Source organism: Hemitrygon akajei, chromosome 14, assembly GCF_048418815.1.
Source record: "Hemitrygon akajei chromosome 14, sHemAka1.3, whole genome shotgun sequence".
Classification (NCBI taxonomy): domain Eukaryota; kingdom Metazoa; phylum Chordata; class Chondrichthyes; order Myliobatiformes; family Dasyatidae; genus Hemitrygon; species Hemitrygon akajei.
In genome coordinates this window covers 108,903,076-108,924,451 of record NC_133137.1, presented here as the reverse complement: position 1 = coordinate 108,924,451, position 21,376 = coordinate 108,903,076, and the positions used below count along the sequence as shown (strand labels likewise).

The following is a 21,376-nucleotide window of genomic DNA, read 5'->3' as shown; positions in this document are numbered from 1 at the left end:
TACCAATTTAATTTTGCGTTATTGTATCATATTGGGCATGTTGTTTTCCATTTTACTCTCCCCTCTTGCATTAAGCACATTGTTGTTTTCAAACAGCTGGCTCTGGTATTTTCAGTGTAGGGTGCTACCCATGTCTACATCCCAAGTGGCAACAGTTTCTAGATTGACCTGTAGATCACTGACTAATGCCATGGGAAAACTGGCATTTTAAACATAGAACTTAGAACAGTACAGCACAAGAATAGGGCATTTGACCCACAACATTATGTCAAACCAGCTAAAAGCCAAATCAAAAACTCCCAAACACGAATCCCTCCTACCTACACCATGCCTTATCCCTCCATCTTCCTTACATCTATGTGCCTATCCAAACATTCTTAAAAGCCTCTAATGTGTTCACCAGAAGTTATTAAATTGAAAGCAGAATTTGTGAGGAGTGCCAAAATTACATATCAGTAACAAGAGTGGAATATTTTTAAAGCTTCCTGATTTGTATCTTAATTCGCAGAAATTCAATATATATATATATCTCAGTATTCTTTGTTCTGATCTCTGTTTCTTTAAATCTTTAACTTAATCCTTGACTTCATTTGTAAATACTTCGTTGCCTGTGAGGCCCTTGGTTACGGGTTGAGGGGTGGGGAGTGTAATTGGCGAAGGAATCCGATATGCTTGAGAGAAAGAAAGCATTCTTTCAAATCATAAGCCGTCTTGCCTGATTCAATGTGAAACTGCATTAGTGAACTATTGCCGAACGTTAAGTGTTATATAAATGCACTTTTGATTCTGTGGTCCGGATGACTTGTTATAGTAATTATTGTTGCGTCTCCTGATCGAGTTGTTGATTAATTCAGCACCTAGCGGCTGCGGACAGCGCCTATTTGAATACTGTCTGAATCTATTCTAAAGTCCGAGCGCTGCTCCGAGGCAAACTCGGCAATCCACGGATTATTTGCAGAGAATCGTGGGGTGGGGGTGGTAGAGAGAGAAAAATTATTTCCTCTTTCTATTTCACGGTGACGTGTTAATTCCCCCTCCCTCCCTCCCCCGTCGTTTTATCTGCAGCATCCCTCAGTACAGTCAATGTGAGGAACTGGATGCAGCACGAACCGAGTTGGTTTGCAATGCGGTTATGTAAAATCTAGCTCTGCAACAAAAAAAAACTAACCACATACTCAGGATTTTCGACGCAAACCAGTGCCCTATGTACGAAGGGCAGTCAGTCCTAGGACACGGCGGGAATGCAGCCGTGTTAGTACGAGAGTCTGGATGATCCGCAGTGCTGATCGTTTCCTCGTACATTAGACATCAGTTTACTACATCTGGAGGTTTAAAAATTAAAGCGTAGATAACGTGTTCCTACAATCGGCGCTCCTGATGCTTGTGAAGAATTCGGATTGCTGTCTGTTTGCGGCGTCCCCCTGAATTGGAAGCTTTGATTTTTTTGTTTTTCTCCCTCCTCCCATCAATTGCAAAACCTCTTGTGTCCTTGGCTTTATTTTTTTGCGTCAGAAGATGGCGGATCCCACTGAGATGTTTTCACTTTCAACCTTCCACTCCCTCTCGCCTCCAGGCTGCAGGTAAGAGTATATAATATATGTATTATAAATTTAACGAAGTCACATTTGTACGATCTTTGCTTCAGTCACTTTTGTTTGTAGTTCGCCACGGAAACTGGCGTTATTTCATATCAATAATTAACTAAATCCAGACGCAATATCTTATCTAATGATGAGTTTATTTTAAATTATGAACTTGAGTTTTAGATTTATCGGCAGGGTTACAAACTATGTCAGGGAATATCCCAAGTATAAAAATATTGCAGGCAATGATTGGAACTGCTAAGGTAAGTCAGCCATGGGCCTAGCAGATTGGCAGTGATATTTATTTATGTTTGATGGCACAACAGAGCGTTGCGGGGCTTGTTGTTGGCCATAACAGTCTGACTTGAAATTAGGGAATAAAATTTTAATGTGATTTGTATTGTTATTTCCCAGTCGAATTTAATTAACCCTTCCCACCCCCATTATCCACACCCTTCTGCATACAAACACACACACAGTTTTATACACTCAGACCAGTATGAGAGCACAGGGCTAACTACTCATCACTATGCAATCAGCCATACAGTCATCCATCTGTACACACCCTATCTGTCTAGATGCCTAACAACGCACACTGATCAAAACATGCTCATAAAGCCACAAATAAAAGGACACATCCACTCATCCAACTATATATAACAGCAAAGCAACTTGCTTCTTTCACCTTTAATGTGATAAAACACCCTAAGATGCTTTGATCCACTAAAAATGAGGACAGGCAACCACAGCCTTTAACCAACTGATTTTACGAAGCATGTGAGATGTGGGAGAAGTAATATTTAAAGGGAACCTTCATAAAAACTTGAACGGTAAGGACTAATAGGTGATTTAAAAAAAAATAAAGATGGGTAGGAAGAGGTTCATGTGGACTGTAAATACCCCTAAAGCCCTATTGGGATGAGCGGTCTTTGTTGTGTTATTGCGCAATGTAATACTGTAACGTATATTCACATGAACGTTATCAAACAAAATTTTCCACAGTCTTGTAAAGAAATATTTGGACAAATTGAAAGGTAGTTAAGCTTTGAAAGGAGGTGAAATGGTGAAGAACTTGAGGAATGTAATTCTGGAGCTGTGGAAGACACAGCTCACAGTGGCAGAGAGATGAAACCTGGAGATGGCAAAAAGACCAGAATTGGAGGAGCACAGAAATACCAGAGCATTATAGGAATAGAGAAGATGATACACAGTAAAGGAGAGGCAAAATCACAGAATAATTTGAAAATGATGAGAATTTAGTAATCAATATTTGCCTTGAAGCATAAGGGTTATGGGTAAATAGGGCCTGGTGTGGGTTAGAATGTGGACACCAGTTTACATTGATCCATGGCTGGTACCGGACCTCCCCAACATTGGAATAGTTGTATCTAAAGATAGCGTAGTTATGCAGAGTGGTGAGAATGGGGTTCAATAGTGAATGTAGAAAGTGGTCTTAATAATAGAGATGTGTGGGGTCAGTAGAATATATATAGGAGCAGGAGTAGGCCATCTGGCCTGTCGAGCCTGCTCTGCCATTCAATAAGATTATGCCTGACCTGACCATGGACTCATCTCCACCTACCTGCCTTCCTCCCCACCCCCATAATCCTTTATTCCCCTTGTGTAAAAATCTGTCCAACCTTGTCTTAAATATATTAACTGAGGTAGCCTCCACTGCTTCATTGGACAGAGAATTCCACAGATTCACCACTCTCTGGGGAAAGCTGTTCCTCCTCATCTCCGTCCTAAATCTACTCCCTCGAATCTTGAGGCTATGTCCCCTAGTTTTAGTCTCACCTACCAGTGGAAACAACTTTTTTGCCTCTATCTTACCTATCCCTTTCATAATGTTGTATGTTTCTATAAGATCTCCTCTCATTCTTCTGAATTCCAGTGAGTTCAGTCCCAGGCGGCTCAATCTCTCCTTATAGTCTAACCCCCTCATCTTTGGAATCAACTTGGTGAATCTCCACTGCACTGCCTCCAAAGCCTTCCTGAAGTAAGGAGACCAGAACTGCACGCAGTACTCCAGGTGCAGCCTCATCAGTATCCTGTACAGTTGCAGTATAACCTCCCTGCTCTTAAATTCAATCCCTCTAGCACTGAAGGCCAACATTCCATTTGTCTTCTTGATAGCCTGCTGCACCTGCAAACCAACCTTTTGTGTTTCATGCAGAAGCACTCGCAAGTCCCTCTGCATAGCAGCATGCTGCAATTTTTTTACCATTGAAATACTCTGCTCTTCCACTTTTCCTTCCAAAGTGGATGACCCCACATTTACCAACATTGTATTTCATCTGCCAGACCCTTGCCCACTCACTTAACCTATCTATATCTCTCTTCAGACTCTCCATATCTTCTGCACAATTTGCTTTTCCATTCAATTTAGTATCATCAGCAAACCTAGATACATTACACTTGGTCTCCTCTTCCAGATCGTTAATGTATCTTGGTATTTTGAACAGTTTCAAGTAGATTCAGGGTAAAAGAACGAACTTAATGGTTAGGAAACAGACTTGGGCTGCCTGAAATAAATGCCATCCATTGTTAAGGACCCCTGTCACCCAGGACATGCCCTCTTATTGCTACCATCAAGGAGAGGTACAGGAGCCTGAGGGGAGACACATAATGTTTCATTAATAGCTTCTGCCCTCCACCATTAAATTTCTGAATGGACAATGAACCAATGGACACTACCTCAGTTTTCTTTGCTCACTTTTTGCATTACTTATTTAGATTGTGTAACCCCTGGGTCGCCTCAGGCATCGCTCAAACTCGTTCTAGTCTAGGGGGAGCAGCCTTCGGCCCCGCCAAACTGGGTAATCAGCTGGTGTGGATGCTGTGTGATGTCCCCGCCTCGCCCAAAAAACAGACAGTACACCTTATGCGATTAAATGAGTACAATTTATAAAGATTACTATAACTAAGCGATTACTAACGATACAGTATATATGAATAAGAGAAAAAAAGAAAAGGCGCCAAACTTATCAAAGTCCAAACCACTTCGTGCACAACCGTTGGAGCTCAATTACTGAAGTCTTCTGGCCACCATTCGATCCCCTCCGACTTCCTCGACCCGCCTCCTGGGACCCCCACGGTGGTCGACCAGACGCTCCACACTCCTCTGTCTCCGTCTCCTCTCATCACCGAAAACCTTGGGCCGGGGACCGTCGCCCAGCTTCCAGCATCCCATCCTCTCTCTCTCACTCCATCGCGCTGACTCCCCAAAATCCCCGCCAACAATCAGTTTACAGTCCCAAACAAGCTTCCAGCACTTATCATAACAAAGACGCTAGCATTCCTACTATTAACACAGGCGCCAGCATTCCTACTTTTAACAAAGACGCCATTTTGATTACATACACAGTAACAAAAAAAAGAAACCCCCGTTACACTCTCCCCCCACCAAATAAAAGTCATGTCCTCATGACTATTAGATAACTCGTCACCTTTCCTGCCAACACACCGTAACCCAAGCACAAGCAGTGACATCTCCTCCCCACACAGTAAACCTCATGCCCTGTTCCTTAGGCGCTATATAGGCCAACTATCTGGGCGTTCCCTAACCCTTCTGAGACCTCCGTACCCCCCTCACCTAAACCCTTAGGCTAGGACACAGCTGGGGATACCTCAGGTCCACTACCAACTCCTCTTTCAACCTCTCACTCATGCCCCACACTGCACACAGCTAACCCTCCCCACTACACCTGACTCAGTGGAAGAAGGGCCAACGGTCTCTTCCTCAATCGAGGGAAAGTCAGCAAAAGGCAGCATGTACCACACATCCAGCAGATCAGTCTTTGAATCCATATTCTTCCTAATTTCTTTGATCGGTAGCTGCTGTTTGATCTTCTCCAAACAGAAACACGTGACCTGCACTGCTCCTGCAGTCTCTTCAGCCTCCTGCAATTGAGATTATCATCTTCTCTGGCCCCTGGCTCAGCAGTTCTGACTCCTGCATCCCGGCCATCTCAATCTGGAATGCAGTTACTCCAACAGCTTCTTCCATCCCGACCTGAAAAGCAGCAGTTAAAGATTGGTCACCCTCCAGTTCAGTATTCACTGCACTTCTCTCCAGCTTTTTTTCTCCTCATGACTTCTTCCAGATCAACCTTCAGGTTTTGCACTTCATTTGAACTGTCGATGGTCATCTTCAGGTTCCCTTCAAGCTACCGCTTCCCCCTTCCGAGATTTGTCCGCAATTTCTTCACCTCCGCAAACTCCCTTCTCCAGGCTCTCAGTTTGCTGTGGCCCTTAGTCAAACAACTTTCTTCGTTCTCTCCAACTTGTAAGTCTTTCAAATGGTTCCAGATCACTCTCTCCGGTCTCTCAGTCTTCATTTCAAACTTGATTCCGTAGAGACAGACACTCATGAGCTGCGATCTTCGCCAGCCCTGGCACGTGTCCAGAAAACACTTTAACTCTGTAGTTCTCAGCTGCTCCTGCAACGACCTCACTTCATATTCTCCTGAGGCAAATCCAAATACCAAGAGATCATCCACATACGTCAAAATTCCAAACGCCTCCACACCCCCAGGGTCTTCCACATGCCCTGCAGGAAGGTTGCAAGGGCTCCGGAGATACCCTGTGGTATCTTTTCGGACCGGAAAGACTCCTAGGGAACTTTTAACCGCCGCCTTCTCCTTGTCGGCCTCACTCATCGGGATCTGGCAACATCCACTCCTCAGATCCAGCACCTTAAACCTCTTCGCACCACTCAGATGGGCCATCGCCTCTACGGCCCAATATAATCCACACACACGCTGCCTACGTCTGCCACGGCTGTAGGGGCCAGTCACCGCAACCTCTGCCTCACCGAGGTATCTTCAGCAGTCAACTCCCCTCCCTGGTGGTATTTCGCAACGTCCACTAAGAGGGTCTCACCCTCAGATACTCCTCCAGGCCATACCACCACCGGCTCTTGTTTGAATTCGGTATCGGCCCAATGCTGCTACACACGTCCGCACAAGCAGCTCGAAACTCTGGGTGCATCGATAATGCCTCCAAACAGCTCGCACCCGCCTCCTCCGGGCAGGCCCCCAAGCGCACCAACAGGATATTGGTTCTCTCCATAACCGAAACGCTGCCCGTCTCAACAGGGTCCGGACACATCAGCATTAACGATTCACGAACCTCAGTCACCTCCACATTTGCCTCTAAGAACTCCATTTTCACTGACCAACAACCGTCGTCTTTATAATCACCGGCACTGGTACCCCAAATCTCCAGTGCCGTCAATGTCATCAAGGGTAAAGGCTTCCAAAAACGGTTATGAAACAAACTGTACAGCAACTTAACCGGTGCCCCGGTGCCGAGGATGGCTTTAACTTGACTTCCATCCATCCGTAACAACACCTGAGTGCGTGGTCCCTCTAAGCCTTCAGGAATAGGGTCTGTTCCTTGCAGGAGTTCCTTGGTACATTGCTGGGAACGTGCTCCCCCAGAGACACCAAGCCGTTCCCCCACTGGGCCTCCTCTAAGTTTCCCGACATCTCTCGGATCAACGGAACAACTGATCCCCTTGACAAATCCCCCTGTCTCCGCAAGCAATTTATCTGCCCTCCTAACCAAAAGGGATACCCTAAAAACTTCCCACCAATCTCCTGCCACGGATATGATAAGCCCCCCAGCTGCGGCATTTGACTTCCAGTCGAACCACACACATTTTCCCACACTTTCCCAGAACTGGCAGCTGTCACTTCGAGATAATTGCGCCCGACAGTTCTAACAACGCTACCAGCCCGCCTACTCAAACTTTCAACCAATCCCTGTCGCTTTCCCTCAGCCAAGCACTGCCACTCACCCAACAACTGAGAGGTCTGCTCCGCCCATGTCTCTGCCCCTTTAGGGCTGGACATTATTCCAACAACCGGACGGAGCCTACCACTGCTGAAACATCCCAACCTGTCACTCCTCACTCTCCAAACAGTACGGACAACCCATGGTACCACCACCATTTCGTCAGCGCTAGTCGGAACTCGAACAACGACCTCCGGGCTACCAACAGCAGCCACCCCACCCAACACACATGCAGAGATAACCGGCAATCGCACACCCACAAAGGCACACCAGCTCTTCGCCGCAGACTTAATTTAAAGAGGGCGATCACACAGCTTCCACAGAAATCAATCCCGGACGAGCCCACACAATGTAACCCCTGGGTCGCCTCAGGCATCGCTCAAACTCGTTCTAGTCTAGGGGGAGCAGCCTTCGGCCCCGCCAAACTGGGTAATCAGCTGGTGTGGATGCTGTGTGATGTCCCCGCCTCGCCCAAAAAACAGACAGTACACCTTATGCGATTAAATGAGTACAATTTATAAAGATTACTATAACTAAGCGATTACTAACGATACAGTATACATGAATAAGAGAAAAAAAGAAAAGGCGCCAAACTTATCAAAGTCCAAACCACTTCGTGCACAACCGTTGGAGCTCAATTACTGAAGTCTTCTGGCCACCATTCGATCCCCTCCGACTTCCTCGACCCGCCTCCTGGGACCCCCACGGTGGTCGACCAGACGCTCCACACTCCTCTGTCTCCGTCTCCTCTCATCACCGAAAACCTTGGGCCGGGGACCGTCGCCCAGCTTCCAGCATCCGTTCCTCTCTCTCTCACTCCATCGCGCCGACTCCCCAAAATCCCCGCCAACAATCAGTTTACAGTCCCAAACAAGCTTCCAGCACTTATCATAACAAAGACGCTAGCATTCCTACTATTAACACAGGCGCCAGCATTCCTACTTTTAACAAAGATGTCATTTTGATTACATACACAGTAACAAAATAAAAGAAGAAACCCCCCGTTACAATTGTATATATTTTTATTGTAATTTATAGTTTTTACATTATGTATTGCAATGTACTGCTGCCACAAAACAACACATTTCACAACATATACCAATGATATTACATATGATTCTGATTGAAATCAGAGACAGCGGGTTTGGTCATAAATCAAGGAAATCTCTGCTAAAGCAGTGATAAATCAAGGCAGCAGGGATGGATATAGATGGTGGTGTGGTATGGCTGAGTATCTTCAGCTCACTGATGATGCCTCCAAAGGCCGTATGTAAACCAGCACTGGAGAGGGACAAGCCTCAATGTTTGGAATTCTACAGAGGTATTGATGCAGGGCCTAGAAAAGAAGCTATCTGAGGTTTTTGAATGATGGAGCCAGGCAAGTAATTACACCCAGCTGGGTGTTACAGGGAGATTTTGGAGGAGGGTGTTTTGTCAACAATTTCATCTCTCCCTCTTCCCCCTCTCTAACATACAATAGTAAAAACCCAATATTCCATTTCAACAACACTTATTATTTCAAATACTTTACTTGAGGGAATAGAACCAAACTCTATGCAGCCTTTTAAACATACTGTAATTCTGCTAAATGACCATTATACCTTCTACACTCTACTTCCTCAGAATTGGGGCCCAATAAAGCTGAATAAAGTGCTTCAGCTGGGGTCTAAACAATCTTCTGGGTAACTTAGGGATTTCCTCTCCTTTGGAGCTGATTTGAGCTCAAGGCAACATTTCTTTGGCTTTCCTGATTAATTTTAAATGCTTGTAATACCTTTTTTTATGATTACCTGTATTATATTTTTTCTTTAATAATGATATGATTGAAGAAAAATACTACAGTGGATCTAAGATGATTGATATTATTATTAAACTCACTTTTTCAGAATGGTTTCAATTGTTATAGTTTTCGTAATGTTATGGCCCTCCATAGATACCCCTTTGCAACTGTTTTACATCTACACAACTGTCCTTTCTAATTTTGTGTCATCTACAATGATTCAAGACATTATCAAAGGCAGTGAAAATCAGTGGTCCTAGTAGACAGCCCCACTCCTGGAATTGCCAAGTCAGATTCTGCCAATCAGAGAATATTTCTTTATAGAAAGAAAATATAGTAAAACAGGGTTTGTCAGGAATCAAGTCTGGAAATCCTGAATTATGCAGTCATACATTTCTGGGGAGGAGTTTCAGAACTTGGAACAGATATAGAAAGTTAATGGCATTCTAGCACTAATTTTGGGCATTTTTGGAATTGCTTCAGAATTTTTATTTATTTATTTAGATATGCGGCATGGAACAGGCTTTTCCATCTACCAAGCTGCACCACCCAGCAAAGCACCTATTTAACCCTAGCCTAATTACAGAACAATTTACAGTAACCAATTTACATACTAACCTGTATGACTTTGGAATGTGGGAGGAAACACGCATGGTTTATGGAAGTACGTACAAACTTATTACAGGCGGCTTCAGAATTGAACTCTGAACTCTGATGCCCCAATCTGCAATGCTACCATGTCCATCAGGAGCAAGAGCCCTGTGACACATTTTTGCATGTTTCACCATTGTTCAAAATCATGGCTGACCAAAGTTAATGTTCCTGTTTTAATAGCAAATCATCTTCGTGAGTGAAGTTTTTTCTCCGTTTGGCCTTAAATCCAGCTGCAGCTCCTTGAAGACTGTGTTAGGGATCTGGAGCAGCAGCTGGGTGATCTTTGGTTTGTACAGGCGAGTGAGGAGATAATTGATCAAAATTACAGGGAAGTAGTCACCCCTCAGTTGCAGGAGACGATTAGCTGGGTGACTGTCAGGAGAAATTGAAATGTGAATAGCAAGTTAGTGCAGAGCACCCCATGGACATTGCCCTCAATAGTAAGTATACAGTTTTGGATAATGTCCTGGGGAATGACCTCCCAGGGGAATGCCATGGAGACCAGGTTACTGTAATGAGCACGGGTCCATGGTGTGGAAGGGAATGAGGGAGAAGAGGGAAGTAGTAGTGTTAGGGAACATAATAGTCAGAACAACAAACAGGAGATTCTGTAGACATGAATGGGACACCTGGATAGTATGTTGCCTCCTAGGTGCCAGGGTCATGGACATCTCGGGTCATGTCCACAGCATTTGGAGGGGAGGGAGAACAGCCATATGTCTTGGTATATACTGGTACCAATAACAGGCTGAGAAGTTGGTGCAGGGGGCAGGGCTTCAAGTTCTTGGATCATTGGGATCACTTCTGGGGGAGTATGACCCGTACAAGAGTAACGGGTTGCACCTGAACCTGAGAATCAATATTCTCATAGGCAGGTTTGTTAAAGGTGTTGGGGAGGGTTTAAACTAATTTGACAGGAGGGGTGGGAACCATAGTGAAGGGACTTAGGAAAGGATGGATGGTAAAAAAGCAAAGATAGCATGCAGTTGGATTGTCAGGAAGGGCAGGCAGATAATAGGACAAAATTGTAGCCAGCAGGGTGAGTATCAGTGCATTAGGGATGTAGAATCAAAAAGGGTAGCAAATACAGTACTTTAATGTTGTATCTCAATGCACAGAGTATAAGAAATAAGATGGGTGATCTTGTTGCACTATTACATATTGGCAGGTATGATTAGCCACATTGAATCAGGGCTGAAGAATGTTAGTAGTTGGAAGCTGAATGTCCAAGGTTACACATTGTATCAGAGGGATAGGAAGGTAGGCGGAATGTGTAGGCATGGCTCTGCTGGTAAAGAATGGCATCAAATCATTAGCAAGATCAGAAGATGTTGAATCCTTGTGGGTTGAGTTAAGAAACTTCAAGGGTAAAAGAACATTAATGACAGTTATATTTAGGCCTCCCAACAGTAGCTGGGATATAGCCCGCATATTACAATGGAAAATAGAAAAGGTGTGTCAAAAGGGTAATGTTATGATAGTCATGGGAGATTTTAATGTGCAGGTCGATTGAGAAAATTGGATTGGTAATGGATCTCAAGAGAGTTAGTTTGTTGAATGCCTATGAGATGGCTTTTTAGAGCAGTTTGTCATTGAGCCTACTAGGGGATCAGCTACACTGGATTTCAACTTGAAATTTGATAGGGCAAAAGTAAAGTCTGACATATCAGTATTTCAGTGGTGTAAAGGAAATTAGTGGTATGAGAGAGGAGTTGGCCGAAGGATATGATGGCAGGGATGACAGCAGAGCAAAAATGGCATGAGTTTCTGGGAAAAATGAGGAAGCTGTATTCCAAAAACAAAGAAATACTCAAATGGCAAAATAGTACAACAGTGGTTGACAGGAGAAGTCGAAACTATTGTAAAAGCAAGTGAGAGAGCATACAACGAAGCAAAAATTTGTGGGAAGATAGAGGATTGAGAAGCTTTTAAAAACCTACAGAGAGCAACTTAAAGAATCATTAGGAGGGAAAAGATGAAATATAAAAGCAAGCTAGCAAACAATATCAAAGTGAATAGTAAACCTTTTTCAAGTATGTAAAAAGTTTTAAAAAACGAGATGAGGGTAGATATAGGACTGCTAGAAAATGACATCGGAGAAATAATGACAGGGTTAAGGAGATGACAGATGAACTAAGTACGTAACTTGGATCAGTCTTCACTGTAGAGGTCACTAGCAGTGTGCCAGATGTTAAAAGGTGTGAGGGAAAAGAAGTGAGTACAGTTATTATTACAATGGGGAAGGTGCTCAAAAAGCTGAAAGACCCTTGGGTACATAAGTCACCTGGACCAGATGAACCTAAGGATCTGAAAGAGATGGCGGAAGTGATTGTGGAGGCATTAGTAATGATCTTTCAAGAATCATTACTCTATGCTCTGGCATGGTTCTGGAGGACTGGAAAATTGCAAATGTCACCTAACACGTAGTCCTTTATTTTTCTAAGCTGCATGTACCTACGTATCTAAGAGGTTTTTAAAAGACCCTATTGTATCTGTCTCCACCACTGCTGCTGGCAGTGCATTCTACACACTCACCACTCTCTGTGTAAAAAAACTTATCTCTGCCATCCCCCTTGTACCTGCTTCCAACCACCTTAAAGCTATGCCCCCTTGTGTTAACCATTTCAGCCCTGGGAAAAAAGCCTCTGGCTATCCACATGATCAATGCCTCTCATCATCTTTTACACCTCTATCATATCTCCTCTCATCCTCTGTCGCTTCAAGGAGAAAACATAACATTTTTGGAGAAAGAGCAGACAGGTGTCCTGACACATATTGGTATCAATGAAATAAAAAGGAAAAGCAATGAGGTCCTGAAAAGAGAATTTAGAGAGCTAGGTAGAAAGCTGAGAAGTAGGACCTCCCGAGTAGTAATTTCTGGATTGCTGCCTGTGCCACACGTCAGTGAGGGTAGAAACAGCTTGATTTGGCAGATGAATGCAGTTACTATTACAAGAGAAAAGGTGCTCAAAAAGCTGAAAGGGTTAAAGGTATGTACGTAAGTCACCTGTACCAGATGATCTGCACCCTTGGTTTCTGAAAGAGGTGGCATTAGAGATTGTGGTGGCATTAGAAAAGATCTCTCAAAAATTATTGGGCTCTGGAATGGTGCCAGAGGACTGGAAAATTGCAAATGTCACTCCATTCTGTAAGAAAGGAGGAAGGCAGCAGAAAGGAAATTATAGACCAATTAGCCTGACCTCAGTGCTTGGGAAGATGTTAGAGTCAATTTTAAGGATGAGGTGATGGAGCACTTGGTGACACAGGACAAGATAGGACAAGTCAGCATGGTTTCCTTCAGGGAAAATGCTGCCTGATGAACCTGTCGGAATGCTTTGAGGAAATTACAAGTAGGACAGATAAAGGGGATGCAGTGGATGTTGTATATTTGGACTTTTAGAAGGCTTTTGACAAGGTGCCACTCATGAATCTGCATACCAAGTTAAGAGCCTACGGTATTACAGGAAAGTTACTAACATGGTTAGAGCATTGGCTGATTGGTAGGAGGCAGGGAGTGAGAATAAAAGGATCCTTTTCTGGTTGTCTGCCAGTGACTAGTCATGCTCTGCGGGGGTCGGTGTTGGGACCACTTCTTTTTATGCTGTATATAAATGATTTAGATGATGGAATAGATGGCTTTGTAGAAATAAATGTGTGGACTGTTTTCTAAATGGGGAGAAAATCCAGGAATCTGAGATGAGGGACTTTGGAGTCCTTGTGCAGAACATCCTGAATGTTAACTTGTAGAATGAGTTGGTGGTGAGGAAGACAAATGCCATGTTGGCATTCATTTCAAGAGGTCTAGAATACAAGAGCAAGGATGTGATGCTGAGGGTTTATAGGACACTGGTGAGGCCTCACCTTTAGAATTGCGAACAGTTTTGGGCCCCTCATCTTAGAAAAGATGAGCTGGCATTGGAGGGGGTCCAGAGGAGGTTCACAAGGATGATTCCAGGAATGAAAGGGTTATTATATGAGAAATGTTTGATGCTTCTGGATCTGTACTAGCTGGAATTCAGAAGGATGAGGGAGGATCTCATTGAAACCTTTCAAATGTTGAAAGCTCTAAACAGAGTAGATGTGGAAAGGATGTCTCCCATGGTGGGAGAGTCTAGAACAAGAGGGCACAGCCTCAAGATAGAATGGCGTCCTTTGAAACAGAGATGCGGAGAAATTTCTTTAGCCAAAGGGTGATGAATTTGTGGAATTCGTTGCCACATGCAACTGTGGAGGCCAGGTCGTTGGGTGTATTTAAGGCAGAGATTGATAGGTTCTTGATTGGATATTGCATCAAGAGTTACAGGGAGAAGGCCGGGAACTGGGGTTGAGGAGGAAAGAAAAAAGGATCAGCTGTGATTGAATGGCAGAGCAGACTTGATGGGCTATATGTCCTAATTCTGCTCCTGTGTCTTATGGTCTTATGAAAAGGCCAAGTTCACTCAACCTATTCTCATAAGGCATACTCTCCAATCCAGGCAACATACTTGTAAATCTCTCTATAGTATCCACATCTTTTCCACATCCACATCAAAAATGAACAGTATTCTAATTGGGGCCTAACTGAAGTCTTATATAGCTTTAACATTACCTCACAGCTCTTGACCATGTGCCTTCTTAACAACACTGCCAACCTGTGCAACAACTTTGAGTGACCTATGGACACGGACCCCAAAATCTCACTGATCTTCCACTCTGTCTTACCATTAATATTATATTCTGTTTTCAAATTTGACCTACCGAAATGAACTACCTCACATTTAACTGGGTCGAACTCCATCTGCCACTTCTCAGTCCAGTTCTGCAACCTATCAGTGTACTGCTGTAACCTCAGACTATCCACAAAACCCCCAACTTTTGTGTCATCAGCAAACTTACTAACCCATCCTTCTACTTCCTCATCCAGGTCATTTACAAAAATCACAAAGAGGAGGCATCCCAGAACAAATCACTGTGGAACACCACTGATCACTGTCCTCCATGCAGAATACGAACCATCTGCAGTCATCCTTTGCCTTCTGTGGGCAAGCCAGTTCTGGATCCACAAAGCAAGGTTTCCTTGAATCTCATGCCTCCTTACTTTCTCAATAAGCCTTACATGGGGTACCTTATCAAACTTCAGCCTTACTCAAATCCATGTACACTACATCCACTGCTCTACCTTCATCAATGTGTTTTGTTACATCTTTAAAGAATTTACTCAACTTAGTAAGGCATGACCTGCCCTTGACAAAGCCATGCTGACTATCCCTAATCAGATTATGTCTCTCCAAATGCTCATAAATCCTGCCTCTCAGGATCTTCTCCAACAACTGGCCCACCACTGAAGTAAGGCTCACTGGTCTATAATTTCCTGGGTTATCTCTACTCCCTTTCTTGAACAAATGAAGAACATTTGCAACCTTCCAATGTTCTGGTACTTCTCTTGTCCCTATTGATGATGCAAAGATCATCACCAGAAGCTTAGTAATCTTCCCTTGCTTCCCACAGTAGCATGGGGTATATCTCAGCTGGTCCCAGCAACTTATCTAACTTAATACCTTTCAAAAGCTCCAGCACATCCTCTTTCTTAATGTCTATACACTCAAGCATTTCAGTTCGCTGTTAGTCATCCCCACAATTGACAAGGTCCTTGTCCCATTTATTCCCATTTATCACTTTCTGATTGATAACTAATTCTGTTCATGCCAATATATTACCCCCAACTTCCAAGTACTTGAACCTTGTTGTCCAACCTCTATCTGGAACCTCTTCACCCTTTTTTTCCATGCAATAGACTTAAAAGACTCTTGAATGAGTCCAGCAAAATGTCTAAATGTGATGCCTTACAACAGTAAATATTGACAGAAGTTGATTTAACTCCGTCCACTCTTCTTGGACCCTGTGTGTGATGTTACTAAGTTGCCCTAAGGACTCCAAAAGCTTTGATCCAGAGGGAAACATAAAGCCAGAGTATCAGGAGGAAATTTTACACAGATTCCAATTGTACTAAATAGAAGAACTGAGAGTACCAAGATCTCCCTCTGCATCTTCCATATTGCATATAATTGATGGAGAAACAGGATGATGTAATGTGTTTACACAGAGGTTAACTGCTCAAATACAGAGTGCAGCAGGTTTGATTTTCCTGACTCCTTTGTTCCTCCACTATTTTCATTCCCAAAGGCTCTGTGTTGTACTGGCAACACTGATTCTCGGGATAATGGTTGCTATTGTACAGTTTGGGGAAGAAATCATTATTTGTGTGTGTGCTTAGGTAGTAAATCTCAGCAGAATATTGGAAGTGGGTTGACTCAGAATTGAGTATCTCCTTAACTGCAGGAAATGAGGGTATAAGAAAAATATCATAGGATGTCCCTACACACAAACTGATTAAAGCATGTGCATCACTAAATGTCTCTCTCACATCACATCACTAGTCCCACTATACTGTCGCAGTGGTATTGTTGAATCCCTTGTTTATGGTCCAAAATCCTTTAATAACCCATACGGTATTACCTAAATACTGTTTTTTACACTGAACTTTTAATATTGCATCCAATTTAATCATGTTCAAGTCCTTTAATATTCAATGCATTTTTCTACTCATTCCTCATTCCATTTTCGGTGTTACCTCACCTAGTTACAATAAAATACCAGGCAAGTTGAATGACTTTGTAGATGATCATATCCTAAACTATATTCAGGATATGACTACCTAAACCCCAGCATTATTCTGGTTACTACATTGTGCTGCATTTCCAAAGTTAATGTATCCTCTGTATGATGTCAAGAATTGAATGCATCACTTCAGTTTTGGTCTGAGCAGAGTTTTGTTAAGTTAAACATTATATTCTGTGCTCCTTGAGATAAACTGTGGCGTAAACAAGGTCGTGTTCTATTTATTTATTAGCTCTGTATGTTTCCAGTTGTAGAACTGCTACCACAGAGAAAGGTCATCCAAAAGGTCATTCTGCTTATACCAGCTCTTGATGGAGCTATCTCTGGATTTTTGTATTTAGTGCCTCATGTATGTAAGTTGTGTATTTTATACACACTTTTACCTGTCTTAGAAACATTCCTGACTACCTTTTCTATTTGTCTAGGTGCAAAACCAAGAATTTAATTTACCTTTTCATGGCCTTAGCTATTTGATTTGTCACCCTTAGTGACTTTGGTAAATGGATTCCAATCTTCCTGTTCCTTTATTATTTGTTTTTAAGGAGTCTTTCTTACACTATACTTATTTCCAAGTTTATCACTTTATATCTTTCTTCCCTGAATTATATCTATTGCCTCTGACCATCTAGTTCACCCATCTCTGTCCTCCTATGACTTATAATGTTGGATCCTGAACCAAAGGTAATATTTACAAATACAGTATACAATCTAAAGGTTCTTCAGCAGTTAAGAATGAGGCATAAAACTGGCCTCAAAACTTGTTGCTTACAATAGTTTTATTAAGTGTGACAAGAACAAAGAAGATGAAGGGAGAAGGAGCATGAGGAGGGAGAACAAAGAAAGAACAGCTATAGAGAGGTCTAAGGGAAAGAAGAGAGCAAAACAAAGGTGATGCCAGACCACTGATAACATTAAATTCAATTGATAACATAGACCAATCAGATAGCCAGATTCAAGTAATATTATACCCACTACTGCAACTAAAAAGTTTCATGAAAAATATAGAGGCAACTGTAACCACTGAAAAGCTCACTGTTATCACATTTGTATAGGTGATTATATAAAAACACAAAAAGGTACAGGCATGTTAAACTACAAAAAAATAACAATGATACAGCCCAATCCACAACAATATATGTGCCGTTCTTACATCTATTATCACTAGCCTGCCTCCCTCTTTGCCCTCCACTCTCGTCTCTTTGTTGTGTTATTAACAAAGGTTAGTGTAGATTCCTCATTTCCCAGAAATGACCATTATCCCTTCATGAATGACCAGCTACAGGCATTATCAATATAATAAACTCACGCAGAATAAACATAACTGCAAATGCTGGTAATCTGAAATGAAACCAGAACATGTAGAAAGTACTCCGCAGTTAAGGCAACATCTGCAGAAAAAGAAACAGAGTCAGCTTTTTGGGTCAGTGCCCATTCATTGGAGCTCTTGTCTACTGAAGAAGTAGAAAATGAAAAGTTATTGATCTCGTGTATTAATGCAATCTGGGAAAGGAGGCAGAAGGAAGAAGCTCTTCACAATCTGTTTTATTATTCTGAAGTTGTTGAAGTAATGTTAAGTATCTAATATTTCTCAGCACTTGAGCCTTTGGAAAGTTGCTGAGAGTACAGGATTAGCTGTGGTGCAGAATCCCTGAGCCTTTCACATTAGAGTTTTGGATTGCCAGGTTGATTTCTGTGTGTCAGGATAACTGAGATATTAAACCCCATTCATTTCTGAATAGACGGCCCTAACCAAGGCAGACCCAGCCTCATTTAAATCCTCACCAGGACCAAAAATACTGTGGCACTTTATCTTCACCTCCCAGCCCTAAACCCATGTCCACTTCCCAGGTAACTCACTACATGTATATCCTTATTCTAAACCACCTAGCACTGAGATCTGAGTTGTTGGATGAAAAGCTAGACAAATTCATAACTTTTTTTTCTGATTTGGCTTTCAAGTTTAGGACTCAAACTGGTTTCAGTATGTGCAGTAGACCGTGGGCTGTGTATAATCATCTCTGAACGGCACACTGCAGTTGTAGCTGTTTTCTTCAAAAACAGAAAATGAAAGAAGATCCTACTGTGAACATAGTTCAGTCCAATCTGTTCATTGCATAACTGACCAATGTATTATACACTTACACAGAACATAGCAGCCCTTTAGTTTTGAGTCTTGTATCTTGCTGAGCTCAGCATTCAATTCTAACATTGAATTTTCAATTGAAAGAATTGGCTGTGATCAGCTCCATCTGAAATGAATGGTGCACAAAATGTAGTCCTGGTAAAAGGAGTGTGTAAGTGTGAGAGACCCATTTCAATCACTTGGATTTATCAGGTTGAAGCAAAAGGGAAGTTTGGACTTAAGAGGATGAGTTGTATCCAAGTATACCATCAACCTCTGATTACTGCTGGCTGCTGACTTTATGAATGCCTGCACTCTCTGTCCATCAGTTGTGGCTTCCTTCACTGTATTATTCCAGTTAAGAGCTGCAGTGAAGTGCTAGGGCACACTCAGAGCTGGCCATGGCTAAATAGATGTAAATCTGTGTAGGAGTAGAGTGCCATCTGTATTGAAGTACAGTATATGCATTTAGTTGTGTTGATCTGAAGTATCAGCCATTTCTCTCTTCACAGATGCTGCCTAATCCACAGAGTAATTCTAGCTTTTTTTTTGTTGTTTTAATTTCATGCCATGTTATATTGCTTCTTCACAACAGACCTGCACATGATATCAGTCTGGAGGAGTTTGATGATGAAGATTTGTCTGAGATTACTGACGATTGTGGAATCGGCCTGAATTATGACTCTGATCCTTACGAGAAGGTAAGAGGCCTGTGTTTTTTGAAACATTCTAAAGTGTGTTCTCTGATTTCAAAGTTACTCTAATCTTAAATGCAAAATTAAAGTTGTGTTCTAAGGAATTCTCTGCACATGTAGCTAGGAACTAGTTAATGATGTGCTGGTTGGTGCTGTTTTCAAAAATCTGGCTGTATAATTGGCTGAGTCAATGAATGGGAATTACAGAAGAGAGAGATTGCAAAATGCATAGGGCACAATGACAGATAAATGTTAGATTATAATAAGTGCTTGATGGTGAAATATTGGATGAAATTATTGGATTTTGTATTATTTTTACCAAAGGCAGTGGTTCTCTGAATCTCTGCACATGACAGAGAGCTATTAATAAGTCTATGCAATGGAATTATTAATAGAGACATTGAAGTCATTCATAACTACATGAATTTGGTGTTCAATCATTCAAGAAGAAGCTAAAGTACTGCTAAACCTGTTATACATAAAAATTTACAGCACATTACAGGCCCTTTGGCCCACAATGTTATGCTGACCATGTAACCTACTCTATAGACTGCCTAGAATTTCCCTAGTGCATAGCCCTGTATTTTTCTAAGATCCATGTACTTACCTAAGGGGCTCTTGAAATGCCCTATTGTATCCACTTCTGCCGCCGCCGGCAGTGCATTCCACGCACCCATGTGAAAAACTTACCCCTGACATCCCCTTTGTACCTACTTCTAAGCACCTTAAAACTATGCCGCTTCATATTAGCCATTTCAGCCCTGGGGAATACCCTCTGGCTATCTACACGATCAATGCCCCTCATCATTTTATACACCTCTATCAGGTCACCTCTCATCCTCTGTCACTCCAAGGAGAAAAGGCTAAGTTTCAACCTATTCTCATAAGGTACACCCTCCAATCCAGGCAACATCCTTGTAAATCTCCTCTGCACTCTCTCTATAGTATCCACATCCTTCCTGTAGACAGGTGACCAGAACTGAAGACAGTACTCCAGGTGGGGTTTGACCAAGGTCTTATATAACTGTAACATTACCTCATGGCTCTTGAACTCAGTCGCACGGTTGATGAATGCCAACACACCATATGCCTTTTTAAAAAAACTTTCTACCTGTGCAACAACTTTGAGTGTCCAATGGACATGGACCCCAAGATATCTCTGATCCTCCACACTGCTAAGAGTCTTACCATTTATATTATATTCTGTCTTCAAATTGGACCTACCAAAATGAACCAGTTCACACTTATCTGGGTTGAAGTCCATTTGCCAATTCTTAGCCCAGTTTCACATCTTATTGATGTCCTACTGTAACCTCTGACAAACATCCACACTATCCAAAACACCCCCAACCTTTGTGTTATCAGCAGACTTACTAACCCACTCTTCTACTTCTTCATCCAGGTCATTTATAAAAATCACAAAGAGGAGGGGTCCCAGAACAGATCCCTGAGGAACACCACTGGTCACCAACATCCATGCAGGATGGAGGTGAAATTTGTTAACTTAGCAGCAGCAGTTCAATGCAATACATAATCTAGCAGAGAAAAATATAAATAATAGTAATAAATAAACAAGTAAAAAAATTACGTAAATTGAATAAATTTTTAAAAAACGTGCAGAAACAGAAATATTGTGTATTTAAAAAAAGCGAGGTAGTGTCCTAAGATTCAATGTTCATTTAGGAATCGGATGGCAGAGGGGAAGAAGCTGTTCCTGAATTGCTGAGTGTGTGCCTTCAGGCTTCTGTACCTCCTACCTGATGGTAACAGTGAGAAAAGGGCATGCCCTGGGTGCTGGAGGTCCTTAATAATGGACACTCCCTCTCTGAGACTCCGTTTCCTGAAGATGTCCTGGGTACTTTGTAGGCTAGTACACAAGATGAGCTGACTAGACTTACAAACCTCTGCAGCTTCTTTCGGTCCTGTATAGTACCCTGCCTCGATACCAGACAGTGTTACAGACTGTCAGAATGCTCTCCATGATACAACTATAGAAATTTTTGAGCGTATTTGTTGACATGCCAAATCTCTTCAAACTCCTAATAGAATATAGCTGCTATCTTGCCTTCTTTAAAACTACATCGAT

At 42.4% G+C, this 21,376-nt stretch overlaps 1 protein-coding gene across 2 annotated transcripts in view; it reads left to right on the top strand.

Moving 5' to 3' along the window:
• The first annotated feature begins 1,070 nt into the window (after positions 1-1,070).
• The window catches only part of mapk8ip2 (mitogen-activated protein kinase 8 interacting protein 2), an 80,930-nt gene continuing 60,624 nt past the window's right edge, over positions 1,071-21,376 (top strand). For both annotated transcript variants that reach the window (XM_073066917.1, XM_073066915.1), the window contains exons 1-2: positions 1,071-1,580; positions 19,191-19,296. In XM_073066917.1, the coding sequence (XP_072923018.1) occupies positions 1,516-1,580; positions 19,191-19,296 (171 nt within the window). In that variant the 5' untranslated portion in view covers positions 1,071-1,515. The remainder of the gene's footprint in view (positions 1,581-19,190; positions 19,297-21,376) is intronic.